Here is a 17,885-nt window from a genome sequence, read left to right as displayed (position 1 = left end):
AGAGTCTTATGTGGGGTGTGACAGGTATGCCAAATCCTAAATGCTAAACATCCCATTAAATTCAGGCTTGCATTTCTGTGAAAGTGCTACATCAGTAATATTTATAGTAACAATAGTAATTAATACTGTTGCTATAGTAATTGTTCTAGAAGTAATTGTTTGTTGATGCAGATGAAGAAGCAGCCGGCAGTGTATTATCGTAAATGGTGTGATTGCTACTGTAGATCTATGGGATTGGTGTGCTGCACTGTCTGTGCAAAATGCTGTGAGCACAGCCCCCCCCCCCCCCCCCCCCCCCGGCGCTGTGATCCATGGAAACATCAGGGGTGTGTGCAGCAGCAACACCAGGCTGAAACGCCATGCTTTTATCCATCATAAATATTGAATCTAGAAAGATCTCTGTCCACCCCAAAATATCCTGTCCCAGAAATTGGAGCTGCTCCCAGCCCCCCGGCCTGCAGCCTCCACAGGCCGATGCAGCAGGGCCTCGCTGGGCCGGTGTGTCTGAGATTCACTTCCTGGTTAACAAGCTCCTAAAAGCCCAGTCTCCCCCTCAGTAAATAACAGGGGTCTGCACCCCAGAGATATGGGGGTGAGTGTAACATCTGGAATCTCACTCTTTCCTCATCAGTCATATAGCACTAAAGAAAATGGCTTGTGTTAAACCAGAAGGCCTGGTTATACAGTGAACAGACCTGGGCATGTGGAGTGTAGGCATACAGCTGGTGTTTGAGTAGAACGTGTGGGGATGTGTCTCGCCTCTGCAAAAGCCCTGCAGTGTGCTCTGTCTGACAGTGCCCACTAAAGACTCCCCTGTGTGTGTATTTGAATTTCTGTGTGTGTGTGTGTGTGTGTGTGTGTGTGTGTGCGCGTGCGTGTGTGTGTATGTATGTGCGTGTGTGTATGTGTGCGTTGGTGTGTATATGCGTGTATATGTTTGTATGTGCGTGTGTGTGTGTATGTGCATGTGTTTGTGTGTGCGTGTGAGAGTGTTTTGCGCAGCCCATATGTGATGTGACCTCCATGTTAAAAACGCGGTGTGCAGAAATTTGCCTGACTGTGACTGGCCTTTTTGTGAGCAGCGCTGTAATTGATATGCCACCAGCAATAAATCACCGTTGCGCTGTGGCACTCGGGCTATTATCCAGGAAGACAGGTTTAGCGGCACTGTCGAAAAGCTGTGACTTTGCGCTCAGTGTGTGTTTGATTTATTTATTTTCCCTCTTTTTTTGGCTGGAGCGGCTCGCCAGAACGGTCCTGTGAGCCCGGCAGCATTCCTACAGAGAGCATAGGGACAACCGGCTCCCCCCCACCCCCATCCCCACCCCCCAAAACACTCTCTCTCCCTTCCAGCCAACCTCGATTTCTCTCTCTCCCCTGTCTCTCTCTCTCTCCCTCTCTCTATTTTTCTGTTGGCTGGTCTTCTGAGAAATACAGCAGCACCAAAGCAGTTCTACGGGATATTTTTTATTTAAATTCAGTAAATACTCTCAAGGGGAAATGGCTCTAAATATACGCTTTTAAATTACTGGAATTTAATTACACCAACCGCCGCCTTTTTGTCACCGTGAATTCAGACCTGATAAAAACAGGTATTGGTGCCCGAGAAAAAGACTGACAAGTATTAGTTCTCTGCAAATAAAATGGACTTTTTATGAAGTCTTCATTTCTCTTCTTTAAATAAATTTTGGATGACATCTGTGGAAGATGTTTTTTTTTTTTCCCAAAACATCGGAAAAATAAGATAAAAAAAGGAAGGAGGAAATTGAAAAGAGAAACAGAATACGAAAAAAGAATTACGAAGGACGGATAAATAAGGAAGTGAGAACGTTTGCACGACCTGACATGCATAAAAACGTCATGTCACACGGCGTTGCCAAATGTTAACCAGCTCACTCAAGTTCACCTCAGTTTATCAATGTTCTGTTAACGGCACAGTCATGCATCCGAGGAATAAATGGATTTTTGTAGGTTTAGTGATAGTTCGATTGTTACGTTGAGCATATTTTCACGTTTACTGAAGCATTAATCAAGAAAAATAAACAGATTATCAGACAGTCACAGTTGCGTAGCAGGTTAACTGTGTTTATTTTGTTCAGACGTTGAAAGAACACCGTGTTGACAAAACCGCGAATGCCCCCGTTCAGCTCCGTTCGTGCGACCGTGCGGCTGCATTTGCATGGCGTTGATTTGCGTGTGACAGGAAGAATCCTCCGCTTTGCATGCTGCGGAGACGAGCATGCCACATGAAGCTGACGCTGAAGCTGACGCGCGTCTCCGGGCCTGACACCTCGCTTCAGCGACGCGAGCGGTCAATTTACCTCACGTTGCGAAGCCAAATACGTGATTAGGAAATTGGCCTCCGCGGCCCGCCCGTGGGGAGGGACGTGACAGGCAGGAAAACCGCTGCCAATTACCTCCAGAAAGAAAAATAAAATTTACATGAGTCGGAAAGAACTAGATCTTCCACTTTCAGGTCCTGTCTTATGGTCTGATTCATTCTTCATTCTAATTTCCTTTCATTTTTTCCCCATTTCAGTTTAATTTCAACTTAAAGTATCCCCAGCGAATGTCCTCATCAGGGAATGAACCGGACAGAGACTTATGAGAATTGCTGTGCAGCTGTGCAGAATGAGAATCTCCTGATGTGTCTGAAACACGATTAGGGTGTGAAGGGGAGGTTCTGAGGCTTGACCAGTGTGACGTCGTTACTTTGACCTGAGGTAACCTGGTGAATCAGCTGAGTTCATTACCGATGAATAGGCCTCTCAGAGGTCTCGCCTGAAAACACTTGCGCTTTTCTGTGTTAGAGGCACTGATGTCTTTGTTGATTTTCTTCTTTCTTCAATTTAAATTTTTGATAAATATGAGTGGGGCTCTGTGTGTGGGTGTTTCTTTCAGCTTGGAGGAATTAGCCTTGCAAAGAGGGGTGGATTATGGCTAAGTGCCGCTAAACTGGGGCGGCCCTCCCACTCCGGGAGTCTTGCGTTGCAGTGTGGCGTCAGACGCGGACAATAACAACGTTTGTTCTGTTTGGAGGAGAAAGGCCGAGTTCATACGGCAGATAATTAGCGTTTGGCTGCTGTTGGGGAAGGGACAGCAGTGAAGTGCAGGGCTCTGTGTTGGGCAGGATACCTCGTCTGCACCCGGTCTGGCCTCGGGACGAGGAAGCCTCACCCGATTGCTCGTTTTCTCTCGCTCTCAGCCATTCTAAAACGCTGAAAACGTGCTCAGCTTTCTTCTGTGTGCCGAACCTCTGTGTCACCAGTGTGCGGTCAGACCCACACGTCACTGTGAGTGGCTCACCCGTCCTCTCTCGCTTTCAGGTGTTATAAAATGTTCAAAACATGCATAGTCTGTGTACTGGGCTGATAATGTAACGGCGGCTTTTTTTTTTTTTTTTTTTTTGCGTAGAACTTGTGCGTCAGCGGGGTGCGGCAGATCCAAACGTTACTGCGGGAGAGCGCTCAGAGCTGTGCCGTGACTGCGTTTTGGCATGGGTGCAGATAATTAGGACAGGGAAGGGGGCTGTTCATTAATACAGCATCCACCCAACGAAGCCTCTCCTCTCAGAGAGCCAGCAGGCCCTGCCAGGCCTGTGCACAAACCCATCTCCGGCTCCCTACGGTTATCCGCTTCAGCGATCCCCCCCAATACCCCCCAAAAACACAGAGCATGTGGCAGACTTCAGCCCACCCCGCCCGCATTCCGCCCCTGTTATGAGTTTGTCTGCGTTTAATCCGCCAGCGCCGCTTCGCTATCTATCCTGATAATTAAATGTTGTCAAGCATTTTCTCTCCGGCCCTTTTGTCTTTTTAAATTATTTATTTATTGGGACTATTTTCTTCTTCACGCTTCAGAGTTTGGCAGCCTTCCCCGGGCTTTTAAACCCTGGCGATGCATAATCAATAGGAAGTGTTCCATCGCAGCTCATAATGCGTTTTTTGCCTTGCAGGGCGTTTGGCCGTCCCGCTGCAGATGATGTTATAGATGACAGCTCTGCACAGAGGGAAAAGGACGTCGGATCAATAAGAGCGGCCTCTCTCTCCCCTCCGCATAACGGAAACGAAACCCGCAGGAGCGACAGAGAGCGAGGACAGAGAGAGCGAGAGAGAGAGAGAGAGAGAGAGAGAGCGTGCACGTCTGTCTGATCGAGCCCCCCCCGGAGAGGCGCTGACATGGGGCTGCGTGCGAGGTCACCCCGCCCCGCCCCGCGATCGGGGGTCCCGCTGCTCCTCCTGGCGGCGCTGGCGGCGCTGGAGCCGATGCCCGCCGCACCTGCCACGCCCTTCAAAACCTTCTCCCCGCCCGAGTGGGGGCTGACGCACCTGGCCATCCACAACAAGACTGGCGAGGTGTACGTGGGCGCGGTCAACTGGATCTTCAAGCTGTCGGGCAACCTGACCAAGCTGCGCAGCCACATGACCGGCCCTGTGGTGGACAACGAGAAGTGCTACCCGCCGCCGAGCGTGCAGTCCTGCCCCTATGAGCAGGTGCAGACCAACAACGTCAACAAGCTGCTGCTCATCGACTACGCGCAGAACCGGCTGCTGGCCTGCGGCAGCACCTCGCAGGGTATCTGCCAGTTTCTGCGCCTCGACGACCTCTTCAAGCTGGGCGAGCCGCACCACCGCAAGGAGCACTACCTGTCCAGCGTCAGCGAGTCGGGCACCATGTCAGGCGTGCTGATCGAGGGCGCCGAAGGGCACAACAGCAAGCTCTTCATCGGCACGCCCATCGACGGCAAGTCCGAGTACTTCCCCACGCTGTCCAGCCGCAAGTTGATGGCCAACGAGGAGAACGCCGACATGTTCAGCTTCGTCTACCAGGACGAGTTCGTCTCCTCGCAGCTCAAGATCCCCTCGGACACGCTCTCCAAGTTCCCGGCCTTCGACATCTACTACATCTACAGCTTCAGCAGCGAGCAGTTTGTCTACTACCTGACCCTGCAGCTGGACACCCAGCTGACCTCGCCAGACGCCAGCGGCGAGCAATTTTTCACCTCCAAGATCGTGCGCCTGTGTGTGGACGACCCCAAGTTCTACTCCTACGTGGAGTTCCCCATCGGCTGCACCAAGGACGGCGTGGAGTACCGGCTGATCCAGGACGCCTACCTCAGCCGGCCGGGCCGGCTGCTGGCTCGCTCGCTGGGCATCTCGGAGACCGAGGACGTGCTGTTCACCGTCTTCTCCCAGGGCCAGAAGAACCGGGCCAAGCCACCCAAGGAGTCGGCCCTCTGCCTGTTCACCCTGCGGCGCATCAAGGAGAAAATCAAGGAGCGCATCCAGTCCTGCTACAAGGGCGAGGGCAAGCTGGCCCTGCCCTGGCTGCTCAACAAGGAGCTGGCCTGCATCAACTCGGTGAGTCTCCCAACACATTACGCTACATTACAATACATTACATTAGTTTAGCAGATGCTCTTATCCAGAGCATATTACATAGGTTACAATATTTACATACATTTATACAGCTGGGTATCTACTGAGGCAACTCTGGGTTAAGTACCTTGCCCAAGGGTACAACAGCAGTGTGGAATCAAACCTGCAACCTTTCGGTTATGAGCCCTGCTCCTTACAGCACACTGCCCCCCAGGACCAACACCTGCACCATCAACCTCCACGTCCATGCTGTGTCATTGAAAAGAGAAATTGATAGAACAGGAAGAAAATGGCTGCGGTGGCTGACTTGGTCTACCGGAGGCCTTTTTATGAGCTGGCTTTTGAGTGTAGTGTTATGAACTGGTTGCCATGAAGAAGCTCATTAAAAAGGTTTCAGTCCACAGTTAAAGTTAGTGCTTTTTCCCAGCTAGCACCCCAGCCCTCTCTGCTGACTGTCGGACCGGGGATCTCCGGTGACCAATAGGAGGGCTGGAAAGCAGAGGGAGTGGATTAAGGCGCTCTCGCGTTCCCTCCGACGGACACATCCTGAGCCCGTTCCCCGGGCCGTGTGGAGTGCCGCTCGGTTCGGCCAGCGGCGGCCCTCCTCCCGGCTCTAATTAATTGATGTGGTCCTGATTCTGTCTTACCTGCTGCCGGGTTCCCGGGGGGATTTCGGGGGCCCCCAGCCTCAGAGTGCCGTGTGGGGGGGTAGCAGGGGGGTGGAGGAAGCAGGAGGCGGTAATTATCGGCAGTCTGCCAGGGCCGCTCACCCCCGGCCCCTCCATGCTGAAGAGGAGGTACGTTCCCGTGGTCTGCACCTCCATCTGTTTGGCTCTTGGGAGCTGTGTCTTCCTCGCGTAGACTGGCAGTGTCTCGTTTGCCATATCTACACCACCGCGCTCTCATCACAGTGTTGACAGCGCTGGAAAACCCCCCCGCTGGGCTCCTGTGTACTCATTTATAGGTTACACCTGCCTCTCATAACACTTGATTATCAGCTAAATAAAGTGGCGGTCCTCTCCGCGGGGCTGGGGAGGGGGTGTTTTTGGTGGTGGTGGTGGTGGTGGGGGGGGGGGGGGGGGGGGGGTTGGTGCGTTTTTGCCAGTGCGTGGAGTGGCGGCAGGTAGTACCTGTGAACGGTTAATTAGCAGGAATGTGAGGGTGTGAAAAGGGAGGGCGGTGCCTGGTGGGGGGGGGGGGGGGGCTGTCAGGCTGCCTCTCTGCTAAAGCGGGCCTTGACACTGTTGAAATGTGTCTCTTTGTCTCTGCGTTGCGTGGGGGTTTTTGCCGCTTAACCCCCGTGTAATTATGGAGGCGCGGTTAACGAGCGCTGCTTTGTTCCAGCCCCCGGGTGTGTTCCCTGTACCGGGACGGATCCCCGCCTCTGTCCCAGACCTGGACATGGATCCTGCCTGTCCAATCCGCACCCTCTCCCCTGCGCGTAATCCCAGCTGACTACACGCACTGTCTCTGCAAATGCTGTGCTAATGGCAAATGGGAGGCAGGTTTTGTTATGAGCTTTCTCTGCTCTCTGAAAATGAAATGCGCCACCAGTGCCGGTTCAGGCTGGAGCAATTCCCTCTTTCCTCCCTCCCTCTCTCAGGAGGGCAGAACAGCAGGGTGTACTCATATAAAAATCTCTCACCGTCTTCAGGTTCTGAAGTTAATGCCACACTGTGATTTCCCACCTCGAGTTTTCTGCTACCGACACCATCTCTGTTCTCTCTGGTGAATATGATCAGCGTGACGCAGTTTCCTTCACCTCAGCAGAGGGTCAGAGGGAAAAGGTCATGACCTTTGTTACAGGGTGGGAAAAAAAATGCTTGTATTTTCTCCCGCTCGGATCTGAAGCAGGGCTTCTGCCTGCGTCACACTCCACTGCTCCTTTTCCTCCTCCGTTTTACACTCATCTCTCTGGCACCTGCCCTGAGCAGACCCTGCACAGATCAGCAATCTGTATGTCAACAGGATGGACTAATAGCAGACATAGATTATTGCGGGAACACATCCTTATAGCATAAAGGTCAGTGAATTTCTTAAGCGCCTGTTCTAAAGTGATGTTGATGTACAAGCCTCCCCCCCCCTTCCTTCTCCCTACTGCGTACAGTGAAACTCAGAACACGAAACCATGAATTCAAATGGAAATGCATCATTTAAAGTTAAATAGCTTTTTTTCCCCCCATTCCCTTCCACCACAAATTGCTGTTTGGAGTTCTCTTGTCCCACAGGGTTGTTTGAAAGACGAGAGAGCAATCACCATTCCCTTCCAATTCTAGATGCATATATGTACCCACACCCTGGGACTGTTGGAGAGGCTTGTTACTGAAGAGTGTATTGGCGTCTCGGTAACTGGCACAACAGGAGGGTGATGATGTCATTCTGTGTTGGCGAATAGCGTTAGAGCGCTCGTATTAACGATAACGAGGACGGTAACGATGACACGCATGCCAGTGAGATGCACAAGTCGATCTGCATCCATAGCAATACCGTCTTCTGTTTGTGCGCGGCATCACGAGGCTGAGAACCTGCAGCTTAACCCCACCTGCGTGCAGGTTGCTTTCCCAGAGAGAACCCGGAGCTCTGTCTGTGGTAGCGGTTAGCGCAGTGCTGCTTCAGCTCCTCATCCTCCTATCAGGAGAGAGCAGCCGCCGTTACGAGGCTGAGCAAACCCCTCTCGCCGGAGGACCAGTTGACGTGACCCCCGGGGGTCAGCGTCGCGGGGTTTGGAGCAGGGAGAGATGGGGGTGTGAAACGAAGGCCAGGGGAGGGGGCTGTGAAATTTAAACAAGCTTTGGACTTCACTTCCCCTCTGGGTTCCTGTGCTAAAATATTTAAGTAAATGGAGTTGAAGCCCACGTTCGACTCTGAGACTCAGAGGGCCAGAGCTGCCAGTTCTCACTCCCTGTAGGAATTTGGCAAAGGAGAACTCCTCCTCTACTGGGGGCCAGACCTTTGCAGGACTGTTACCCAAAGCCACCTCTCTAATACTGAGAGCCCAGCAGCAAGGCACCTGTGCCATGTATGTGTGCAGTATGAGTAGGCTCGGCACAGAACCCACAACCTTCTGGTGTCAGACCGGCACTGAAATCAGATTAGAAACATAGTAGACTGAAGCAAAAAAAAACCCCTGTACTTTTGATTTATGAGAACTGCTGTCCTGTACTTATTTAGAGGTTATGAGTAATGAAAATTTAAACCCGCTCCTCTGATCTCTGTGTTGACTGTGATTACTCTGAGATTTGAGTGGAATTACAATGGGCTGCTGCCTGTAGATTTCATAAGCAGTGTGGAAGGACGGTTTGGAGCTGTGCTTAAGCCTGCTGAAATCCTGTTGCGAGATGTAAAAATGAGGCACCGACAGATTGCCTGGCCCTTGATCCCGGTGTCATCCCGGGTCAGACGGAGATGAGGCCGGCGCCCGTGGTTTACGCTGTGGTGTAACTTCTGCGGAGGGGTGGGGTGGAGACACAGCACTGTGTCGGCTCACCGGGGGTAACGAATGAATGAGCAAACAAACGAGAGAGTGAGCAAATGAATGAACTAGTGAGCGAATGAATGAACAAGTTGTCAAACGAAAGAGTGAGTGTGAATGAATGAACGAGTGAACAAACAAGAGAGTGAGAGAATGAGTGAATGAATGGGCGAGTAGGTGAACAAGCAGTCGAACAAAGGAAGAGGCCGGTTAATACAGGCAAACATTAATCTCCCACACCACTGTCAGCTCCCTCATTGCCTCTGCAAATGGACTGTGAGGGAGAGCAGCATAAAGAGGTTGCCCTTGCTTCTGTCTGGAAAAGAATCGGCCGTTTACCCTGAATTATGCTTTTAATATATGTCATACTTGAATGTCAGAAAACTGCGGAGCTGAATCAGAGTACTCAGAAATGAACCCAAAGAGAAAGTTTTCTGTTGGACGCAGAAAGTGCACACCAGGTTAGTGGCCTTTGGCTGATTTGGAAATGCCCTTATCACCCAACCAATCACTTTCCCTGGGAGCGCAAGCCTGTTTTTACATACAGTGGCCAGTACGTGGGCTCAGGGTGCATAAACGGTTAGATTCTACTGGTCTTTCTGTGAAATAATCCCATCACCTGCCAAATGAATGAGCCAGAGTAATCAAACGAGAGGGCAACTACCCAGTCCAATGCCACCTGTCTCAGCGGTTACTTTTAGACGGTGTGCCAAAGACTAATGATTTCACAGTCAGTTTGTCATTCCTGTAATGTTTTCAACAGGAAGTGACTTCAATCAGAGGTGACCATCCTTCAGGGCTTGTGTTACACTTGCTTTTCATAGGTGTGCTTGTAATGTCCTGACCTTTCTACATTTAAGAACGGATCAATAGCCATTTCCCTGACTCAGAGACGCAGGCCTGGGTCCCGCTCAGTACAATGGCTTTGTATTTTTAGCGGAGAGTTATTGAGCGTGAACTGCAGCAGGGATGCTGCTGGTATTGAAGTTGCAGGTTGCTTGCTTGCAGTTCCTTCCCACCTCTTAGTCATTCCTGGATTTGTGGCTGAGATGTTTTGGGAAGTGGCGGGTGACTCTCCGCGCCAGCCACCGGTGTGTTTGGGGGAAACCCCCTGCAGTCTCCCGGTAAATCCCACATTAGAATCGGTAATGAGGCTTTCCGAGGGGTCTCCGCAGGAGGCACAGACAGCACCGTGAGTAAAGCCCTCCGTTCTCAGTCATTATCGTTTCCGCTGCTGGATTCTGGGAGGTGTGTGGAGCGTGGGGCCGGCCCGCTCTGCTGTCTCTCTCACGTCTGAGTGAGGTGTGAAGTGGACTCGGTGCCAGTGTAAATAACTCGGAGGCGCTGGGACGAGGCCGACAGGGGGGGCGGCGGCTGCCAGGGTCGCGGGGTGACTCGCACTCCTCCCCAGGCAGACTCAGCCTCCGCCACCATTGAATTAGATTGAAGGGTCTGATGGGAGTTGAAGTCCATAACAGTGACCTTGGTCTCTGGACTACATCTCCCAGCTGCCCCTCTGCAGCAGTATTTATAGGTAATGTGCCCCTGATTGTTGCTGCTGCTGCTCCCTGAGTGCATTTTGGAGAGGTTTACTCCCAGAATAGAAACGCTCGTCTAAACCCCGCAGTAAGGAGAGGTTGTTTAATTCGGTCCAGAGGAGTTTTAAGGGTCGGTGAAACTAGCGGTAGTACTACCCATTTAAAATGTGACAGTGCTTCAGTTGTAACAGCACTCACTGTGAAGTGTTGAAGGGAGATTTGGAGCCATTTTCTTTTGGAGGGGTTGTAATTTTCAGTTGCAGATTGGAGACCTTTTTTATTATTTTGCCTTTAGCTACCACAGCAGGGAGAAAAAATGGGAAAAACAAGAAGATGCAGATGACAAAAACGCAACTATAACAAAAAAAACAAAAAAACAGCAGCTCTGCACAAAGCCTGTGTGATTTATTTATTAATGCTTATTAACGCTGAGCTCCTCTGAAGTAGATGTGAATGGTTATCTCCCAGCTCTGGGAGGCTCTTTGGTCTGGTAGTTTTGAAGATTTAGGTTTTAATCTCTCGAGTAGCTTCTCTTCACCCAATTCCCCAGACCCCACACAAAGGACTCGGAGATTATCCCTTCTCTGACTGAATTATAATTACCATATGCTTAACTCTTTGATTTTGATATTCCATTTCCCAAATCTCGTTAAGTAGCACCCGTCCCATGTTCTGTGTGTGTGAAGTGGCTCATGGGAGTGAAAGATGGGGTAGCTGCATATGGAACAATGTGAGGAGGCCAAGGTCAGCACTGGTGAAGATTAGGGCCTGTTTTCACTCTGATGTTACCTCCTAGTACCTTCATGCCCAGGTGGTTGTAGGTACTCCAGCCTGTCCAAGACCAAACCTCACTCTGGTGACCACACTCGAGTGTCCTGAAAAGACTACAGCTCCCAGACACAGAGAGGGCGGTGAATTATGGCCCTCTGATCAGCAGAGCGGGCGCTTTCGTGTGCCAGTGTTCCAGGAACAGGCACACTGATGCAGGAGTTACTGTAAAGCAGTTCCCCATCTGATCACAGAGCGATGCTCTCGCTGATTGCCGTGCTGTGAGTACCGGAAAACTGCACCGCCGGTCGTATGGAAACGGTCAGCATTCGGCAGAGCGGCGGTGCCAGGCAGGGCTCCTGGCGGCCGTGTTAGCAGAGTGTGGTGAGTGTAACCTCTCTCCCTCTCCCTCTCCCTCTCCTTCTCCCTCTCTCCGTCTCTCTCTCTCTCTCCGTCTCTCTCTCTCTCCGTCCCTCTCTCTCCCTCTCTCTCTCTCCCTTTCTCTCCCTCTCTCTCTCCCTCTCTCTCCCTCTCTCCCTCTCTCCCTCTCTCTCTCTCTCTCTCTCTCTCTCTCTCTGGCTCTCCCTCTCTCTCTCTCTCTGGCTCTCCCTCTCTCCATCTCTCTCTCTCTCCGTCTCTCTCTCCGTCCCTCTCTCTCCCTCTCTCTCTCTCCCTTTCTCTCCCTCTCGCTCTCCCTCTCTCTCCCTCTCGCTCTCCCTCTCTCTCTCTCTCTCTCTCTCTCTCTCTCTCTCTCTCTCTCTCTCTCCCTCTCCCTCTCCCTCTCCTTCTCCCTCTCTCCGTCTCTCTCTCTCTCCGTCTCTCTCTCTCTCCGTCCCTCTCTCTCCCTCTCTCTCTCTCCCTTTCTCTCCCTCTCTCTCTCCCTCTCGCTCTCTCTCTCTCTCTCTCTCTCTCTCTCTCTCTCTCTCTCTCTCTCTCTCTCTCTCTCTCCCTCCCTCTCCCTCTCCCTCTCCCAGTGGTATTCAGATGAAGCCTGCTGTTGCCTAGTGCTTGTGTACAGAAATCAGACTGTAATCTCTTTAGCTGGAGACGCTGATTCCCAATCAATAAGCATGGGGGTGGGTGGAGGGGGGGTGATGGGGGGGGGGTGGAACGGAGGCAGATTCCTACCTCGACCTTTCCCCTACACTCCTACTGAAGTGTTTAGCCGGCAAATCCCCTAACGAGGCGGTACCCTGCTAATGATGCTAATTGTCAGTGTAATTATTTATTGATTCCGGAGCGGGGGTTTGGGTGGGTGTGTGTGTGTGTGTTGTCACACAGAGATATGCAGAGGTTTATCAGTCACTGTCCACAGCAGCTGTATTTATTGTTTCCCATAGAGCTCAGGGAGACAGATAGCAGCTTGGTAGGATTAATCTGTTGCATATTCAGTGGCCAAGTGACTGCTGGAGAGGTGTGTCCTTGGACCTGCACCGTGTGTGAGTGTGTGAGTATGAGTGCGTGCGAGTGTGTGTTTTTGTGTTTTCATGCGTGTGTATGTGTGTTTGTGTCTACATGCTTGTGTGTGTGTGTGTGTGTGTGTGTGTGTGTGTGTGTGTGCGTGCGCGTGTGTCACTGTGTTTGGAGATCTAGGACAGGGCGGTTGTTACTCTGCTGACATTGGCTGGTGATTTGCCGCGCAATGTCTGTGTGAATTCACTGACACAGGAATGTGTGAGCCGTCCCTCTGGGCCTGCCTCCTTGGTCCAGCGGGCTGCACCAAAACCCAGTTAGTTTGTTGCTCTCACAGTGATTGCTGGTCATCCCAGGGCTGACCCAGTTGGAGCACTGCTGCTGTATCCTTGGGCAAGGTACTTAACCCAGAATTACTTCAGTAAATATCCATCTGTATAAATGAATAGCACGTAAAAATAGTAACCTATGCAAGTCACTCTGGATAATAGCATCTGCTAAATGGCAATAATGCAATGTATTGTAATGTAACTTTTCGCTACTGTTCTACTGAATGTGCCACATAACACCACATGGAGCCAGTGATTGGAGCTGAATGTTCTGAGGGCTTGTTGAAAAAGTCTTTTCTGTTAATGTGCCAGGAAGGTATTAACTAATGAGCACTGCTGCCCTTAATAACTAACTAGATTAGTAGGTACCTTTGGCATTAGCGGCAGATTAAGGTACATGTTCTTCTAGATCTGTCTTAGTTGTAGAAGTGTGCTGAAGAGTCTTGTAAGATGAGAAGGGGTTTGACAGAAGATTGGCTTCGTTCAGCTTCGGTCTTTGTGCATGATGTTTCCACCACCGTGTGGATTCCAGAGACCGCACTGGAATGCAGCCCCTTTCCTGGCTAAATCCTGACATCCTCCAGAATGTTTTACCCTTCCCAGGAGGGGGGGGGGGGAGAGTGGGGGCGATGTGTGCACCGTCAGCACACAGTCCAGCTTTATAAGAGGGAGAAACACCATTTTATCGAAATCCATCTAAACAGTGTTGATATTTAAACGCTCACATTAAAATGCTTTCATACTGAGGCCTGTTATCGTGCTTCATGCCACAGTTACAGTGTTTTGGATCCTGAAATAGAGTAAACGTGGTCAACCTTGTGGGGCAGGCTGTCAGTGGGTTTCACCACACCGTCTGAGCCAATCAGAAGTGCATCTCTGACCTGACACAATCAGCTTCTCCAAACACTCACTGAATGATGATGGAGTTGGCTATTCCTGGTGCCTAGCTGTGTTATGAGGGCTGGTCTTGACCATGTGAGATCGCAAAATGCCTGTTCTTTCCTCTCAGCTTTACCCTGTTGCCATGACGGTCTGCTTCTGCTTATTTATAAATGGCAAGTAAAGAACCCACACTTTTCTCAGACAAGTTTAGTTGTAATTGCTCGTCTTTCATAAAGTGTAAAGCTTTGTGTTTCAGATCGCTTTGGCCCATCAACTATTCAATGTTTTTTTTTTTTTGCCACCCAGATCCCAGTTCATTGCAGGCCCAGCTGTCAGGGGACAGTCAGGTTGCTTATTTGCACAGGATGTGAATTTGGCTGGTAAGAAGCCTGGAGCGGTGACTGTAGAACACTGTGAGCTGACGGCTGACAGGGCAGAGCCTTGTTCTGCTAAACCGAGCCTGAGACACATGAAGGAAGACGTGTGTGAGGCGTGCCCTGGGAACATTGGACGGGGCATTGTTTGAGAGTTTTGTTTTGGACGCCGTCAGGTATTAACGAGCGGCATGTTTCCCTGCCCTGAAGAAGAGGAAGTCTGCATTTCATGCCGGACTCCTGAGAATTCTCGGCTGAAACTGCCCGTTTCCTTAATCATCACGGCCCATTGAAAATGGGTACAGTCATGCGTGCATAACTTCTGCATGCTGTCACCTCATGGCGGAGCAACAGGGGCTGTTAGTTTGGAACTTTCCGTCCGCGTGCGTCCACAGTGGACGCTCTGGTTTTCCTGGGGCGCACGCACAGAGCCGTCTGTGTTTCTCAGGACGGTATTCACCGAGCGGTCAGGATTGGGGCGAGGCCTGTGCCCTCGGGAGAGGGGCGTGCCCTGACCAGCTGTCCCACGCGGTCCCCGTGGTGAATCACGGTCAGGAGGCGGGTCAGTGGCGATCAGAAATCGGGCAAAATTGGATTTCGGACCGTGCGCGTTAGGCGAGAACACAGCTCCTTTCCGCGCGCTGTGGACAGGGCAGATACAGCACAGTGAAAGGGAGAGTTATTTCGGCATGCAACACTTCCCATGATCCTAGGTGGCAGGTCTCCGGAGTCTGAATGAAAGCTGCCTTTCTCGCCTGCTCTCGTGGGTTTGACACGGAGCAGCAGGTACAGGGAGGCCACGTGGTGACCGCATTTTAGTGAATGTGACTCTGACATTGCGGGAGAAATACTCACAGAATCCCATTGAAATGGCTTTACATGACATTACGTTATTGTCATTTAGGAGATGGGTTTATCCAGAATGACTTGCATAGGTAACAATTTTATCCATTTATACAGCTGGATATTTCCTGATGCAATTGTGGGTTAAGTACGTTTCTGAAGGTTCAGAAGCGGTGCCCCAGCAGGGAATAGAACCGGCAACCTTTTGGTTACGAGCCCTGCTCCTTACCACAGTGCTACCACCACCCCATTTTAACTCTAAAAAAGCAAGTGGAGTCACAGCATAAGGTGGCAGACTGCTGAGGTGAGCAGGTATCGGCATAGCGGGGGGGGGGGCGTTAAAGCAGGGGACAGGCTGACAGGAGCTCTGCGGGGCAGGTGTTTTGGGGGTGGAGAGACTGCGGGGCTCCTGCCAAAACCGCACTGTCAGCGTCCCGCCGGTGGCTGGCAGACTGGCAGGCTGCGCTGCCCCCCCCACTGCCCCCCCACTGCCCCCCCGGCTGGCTCACCCGAGGTCAGCCTGATCCAGGCTGCAGGCAGCGACACTCATGCCCCGATCACGCTCCTGAACAGAGCTGCGAGCCGTTAACGAGACAGCGGTGAGAACACAAATGGCGCTCGGCTCATCTGTGTCTCCTTTGGCTCTGGACCTCTGAAGCAAGTCGCCATTTATGGCCCGGTTGTGGTCTTTTAAAAGGGACGTGCACAGTAGTATGTCCTTCACTGATCACACCAGCGTTTGTCTGCTTCCTTATCGCGGAACAGCTTTGAACCTTTATTCGGCCTTTATCGCACTTATATTGCACTGCAGATAATACAGATAAGGTCTTGAATTGGAGTGGTTGTCCTCTGTTTTCCTCCTACCCGAGTCCTGCTCTCTGGCTCACCGGATTTTTACAGGAGCACGACCAAAGAGTCCCTTCAGCCCGCTGTGTTTGGAAACGCTGGGAGCGTAACTCGCTGGTGGCCTCTCGGCTGTCCGTTCAGCCAGAATGACGGACGTAGCGCCGTAACTGTCAGACAGCTGGAACGGGGACGCGTTGGAAGCCTCCCGTGTTTGTTAAACGGTTTCTGCGAAGGAGTGTGTGGAATGTGGGCTGTCGTTCGAGCAGCGACTGTTCTCCTTCCAAACCCAACCCCCGACCCCCGGGCTCCAACGCTCCAGTGCTGCGGGGTGTGTCTGAGCATCACTGCACCTCTAATTACAAATTATCACCCCAATCTCATTCTCCTTTCATCACCTGGCTGTTGGGTGCTGTCTGAGATCATCTCTGTGCGTCTGGATTTGGAGGCACACACACATGCATGCAGCCATTCAGTGTACATCCATGCACACACACACATGCACACATGCAGTGTACACGCACGCACGCACGCACGCACACACGCACACATCACATTCTTATATTCACAGCGTCCTGCTCTGTGGTTGTGTTTCAGGGGTGAGTGATATGCTGTAATGACCAGGCCTTTCGTCAGCTGTGTCCTTGGACATAGTGATCTTTCACTCAACAATCGCTCAACACATTTGATTCTGGTTGGCTCAGAACGCAAAGCATGAAATGGCGTGGCCAATCAGAGCCGTGTTTCTTGAACCGAGAGTCACGCCCAGGTTTCCCCCGGCTCCGTTTACTCTTTCTACAAACGTGCCATAAAAACAAACTGCAGGTGAACTCATATAAATGTATAGTGTGGTTTACCGTACCATGCTGGAGTACAGTGTCTCACACTTTAGCGATAGGTAGCGTCAGGATTTTAACTCGCATTCGACTTTCAGCAAACAACCAATTAAAGCTCACCAGCAGCCAGCTGGAGGAAATAAAGGAATTACTGCACTTGTAACCGACGTCACAAATCAAAATGGCTTGGCTGCGATCCAGGCCTGTGACGGATTTACTGAGTGTATTTCAGTCTGGCGCTCGGAGCTCTCCAGCCTACCTGGAGTGCCTGCCACACTTTGAGCGCCGGCAGCTAAATTGCGTGTTTTTTTTTTTTTTGGTCTCCTCTTTTCTCCGGTAAGTTGCGAAAGCTTCGTCAGACTGTCCTCCGGCGCCAGAGCTGCAAATTACAGGAGATGGTATCGCGCAGCGTTATTAATGCCTGCACTCCGGAGCCCGGCCCTGAGGAGCATTTAAACACTCTCAGCGGCGCCCAAGACGAATTAACTCTTTGGTGTCCCCCCCTCGCTGGTATGCGTTCGGGGGACGTTTTATTGACTGGCCGAGGCACGAGGGAGGGCCTAATGCAGATTGATGGGGCGCTCCGTGACTGTCCTGTCCCAGATGCTCTCTTCTCAGGCCTCTGCTGAACGGACGCCCCTGTTTGCCCCCCCTGTTCCCTCCAGGGCCGTGGAGTAATACGGACTAATGCCCCACGGCCGCCGGGGTCATACGCAGCGTCCGCTGTGTGTTGACCTCTAGCCGCTGATTTTGGTGGGCGAACATGGTCGCCGTTGGTGTGGCCCATCCTAATCTGCTGCTTCCAGGAGAGGGGAACTGAGGAGGGCCCAAATCTGCTCCCTCTTTGCTTTAACCAGCCGGCCTGGTTCCACCTCTTCTGAAGCACCATAGAGCGAGAGGGTTTTAAGTGGATTGAAACCCAGCTGTCTTTACTTGTCCCTTATTCTCTCTCTCTTTTCCTTGCGGGCTCTCTCTCTCCCTGCTGAGAGCCAGAGGCCCTTAGATAAATTAAGAGAGAAAAGAAGAGATGGAGTGAAAGAGCTGCGGGGGTGGGGGGAGAGGAGATGGGGGTAGGAAAATATCGATGTGAGCTACGCACAGAGGCCTGAGTAATGGAGTAGAGGAGAGGGAGAGAGGAAGCAGGGATCTCTTCCCCCTGTAGGGATCAGTCAGAGGATGTAGTGATAAGACTGGATTACTTGGCAGCGT

General features: G+C 51.6%; 1 protein-coding gene across 1 annotated transcript in view; it reads left to right on the top strand.

The window, feature by feature from the left end:
• The window catches only part of LOC118778813 (plexin-A1-like), a 199,495-nt gene that overhangs the window by 20,418 nt on the left and 161,192 nt on the right, over positions 1-17,885 (top strand). The window contains exon 2 of the mRNA XM_036530554.1: positions 3,956-5,360. Coding sequence (XP_036386447.1) covers positions 4,179-5,360 — 1,182 coding nt within the window. The 5' untranslated portion in view covers positions 3,956-4,178. The remainder of the gene's footprint in view (positions 1-3,955; positions 5,361-17,885) is intronic.

The sequence above is a fragment of the Megalops cyprinoides genome, chromosome 6, assembly GCF_013368585.1.
Source record: "Megalops cyprinoides isolate fMegCyp1 chromosome 6, fMegCyp1.pri, whole genome shotgun sequence".
In the NCBI taxonomy this organism is placed as follows: domain Eukaryota; kingdom Metazoa; phylum Chordata; class Actinopteri; order Elopiformes; family Megalopidae; genus Megalops; species Megalops cyprinoides.
This window is presented reverse-complemented; position numbering and strand designations above follow the sequence as displayed.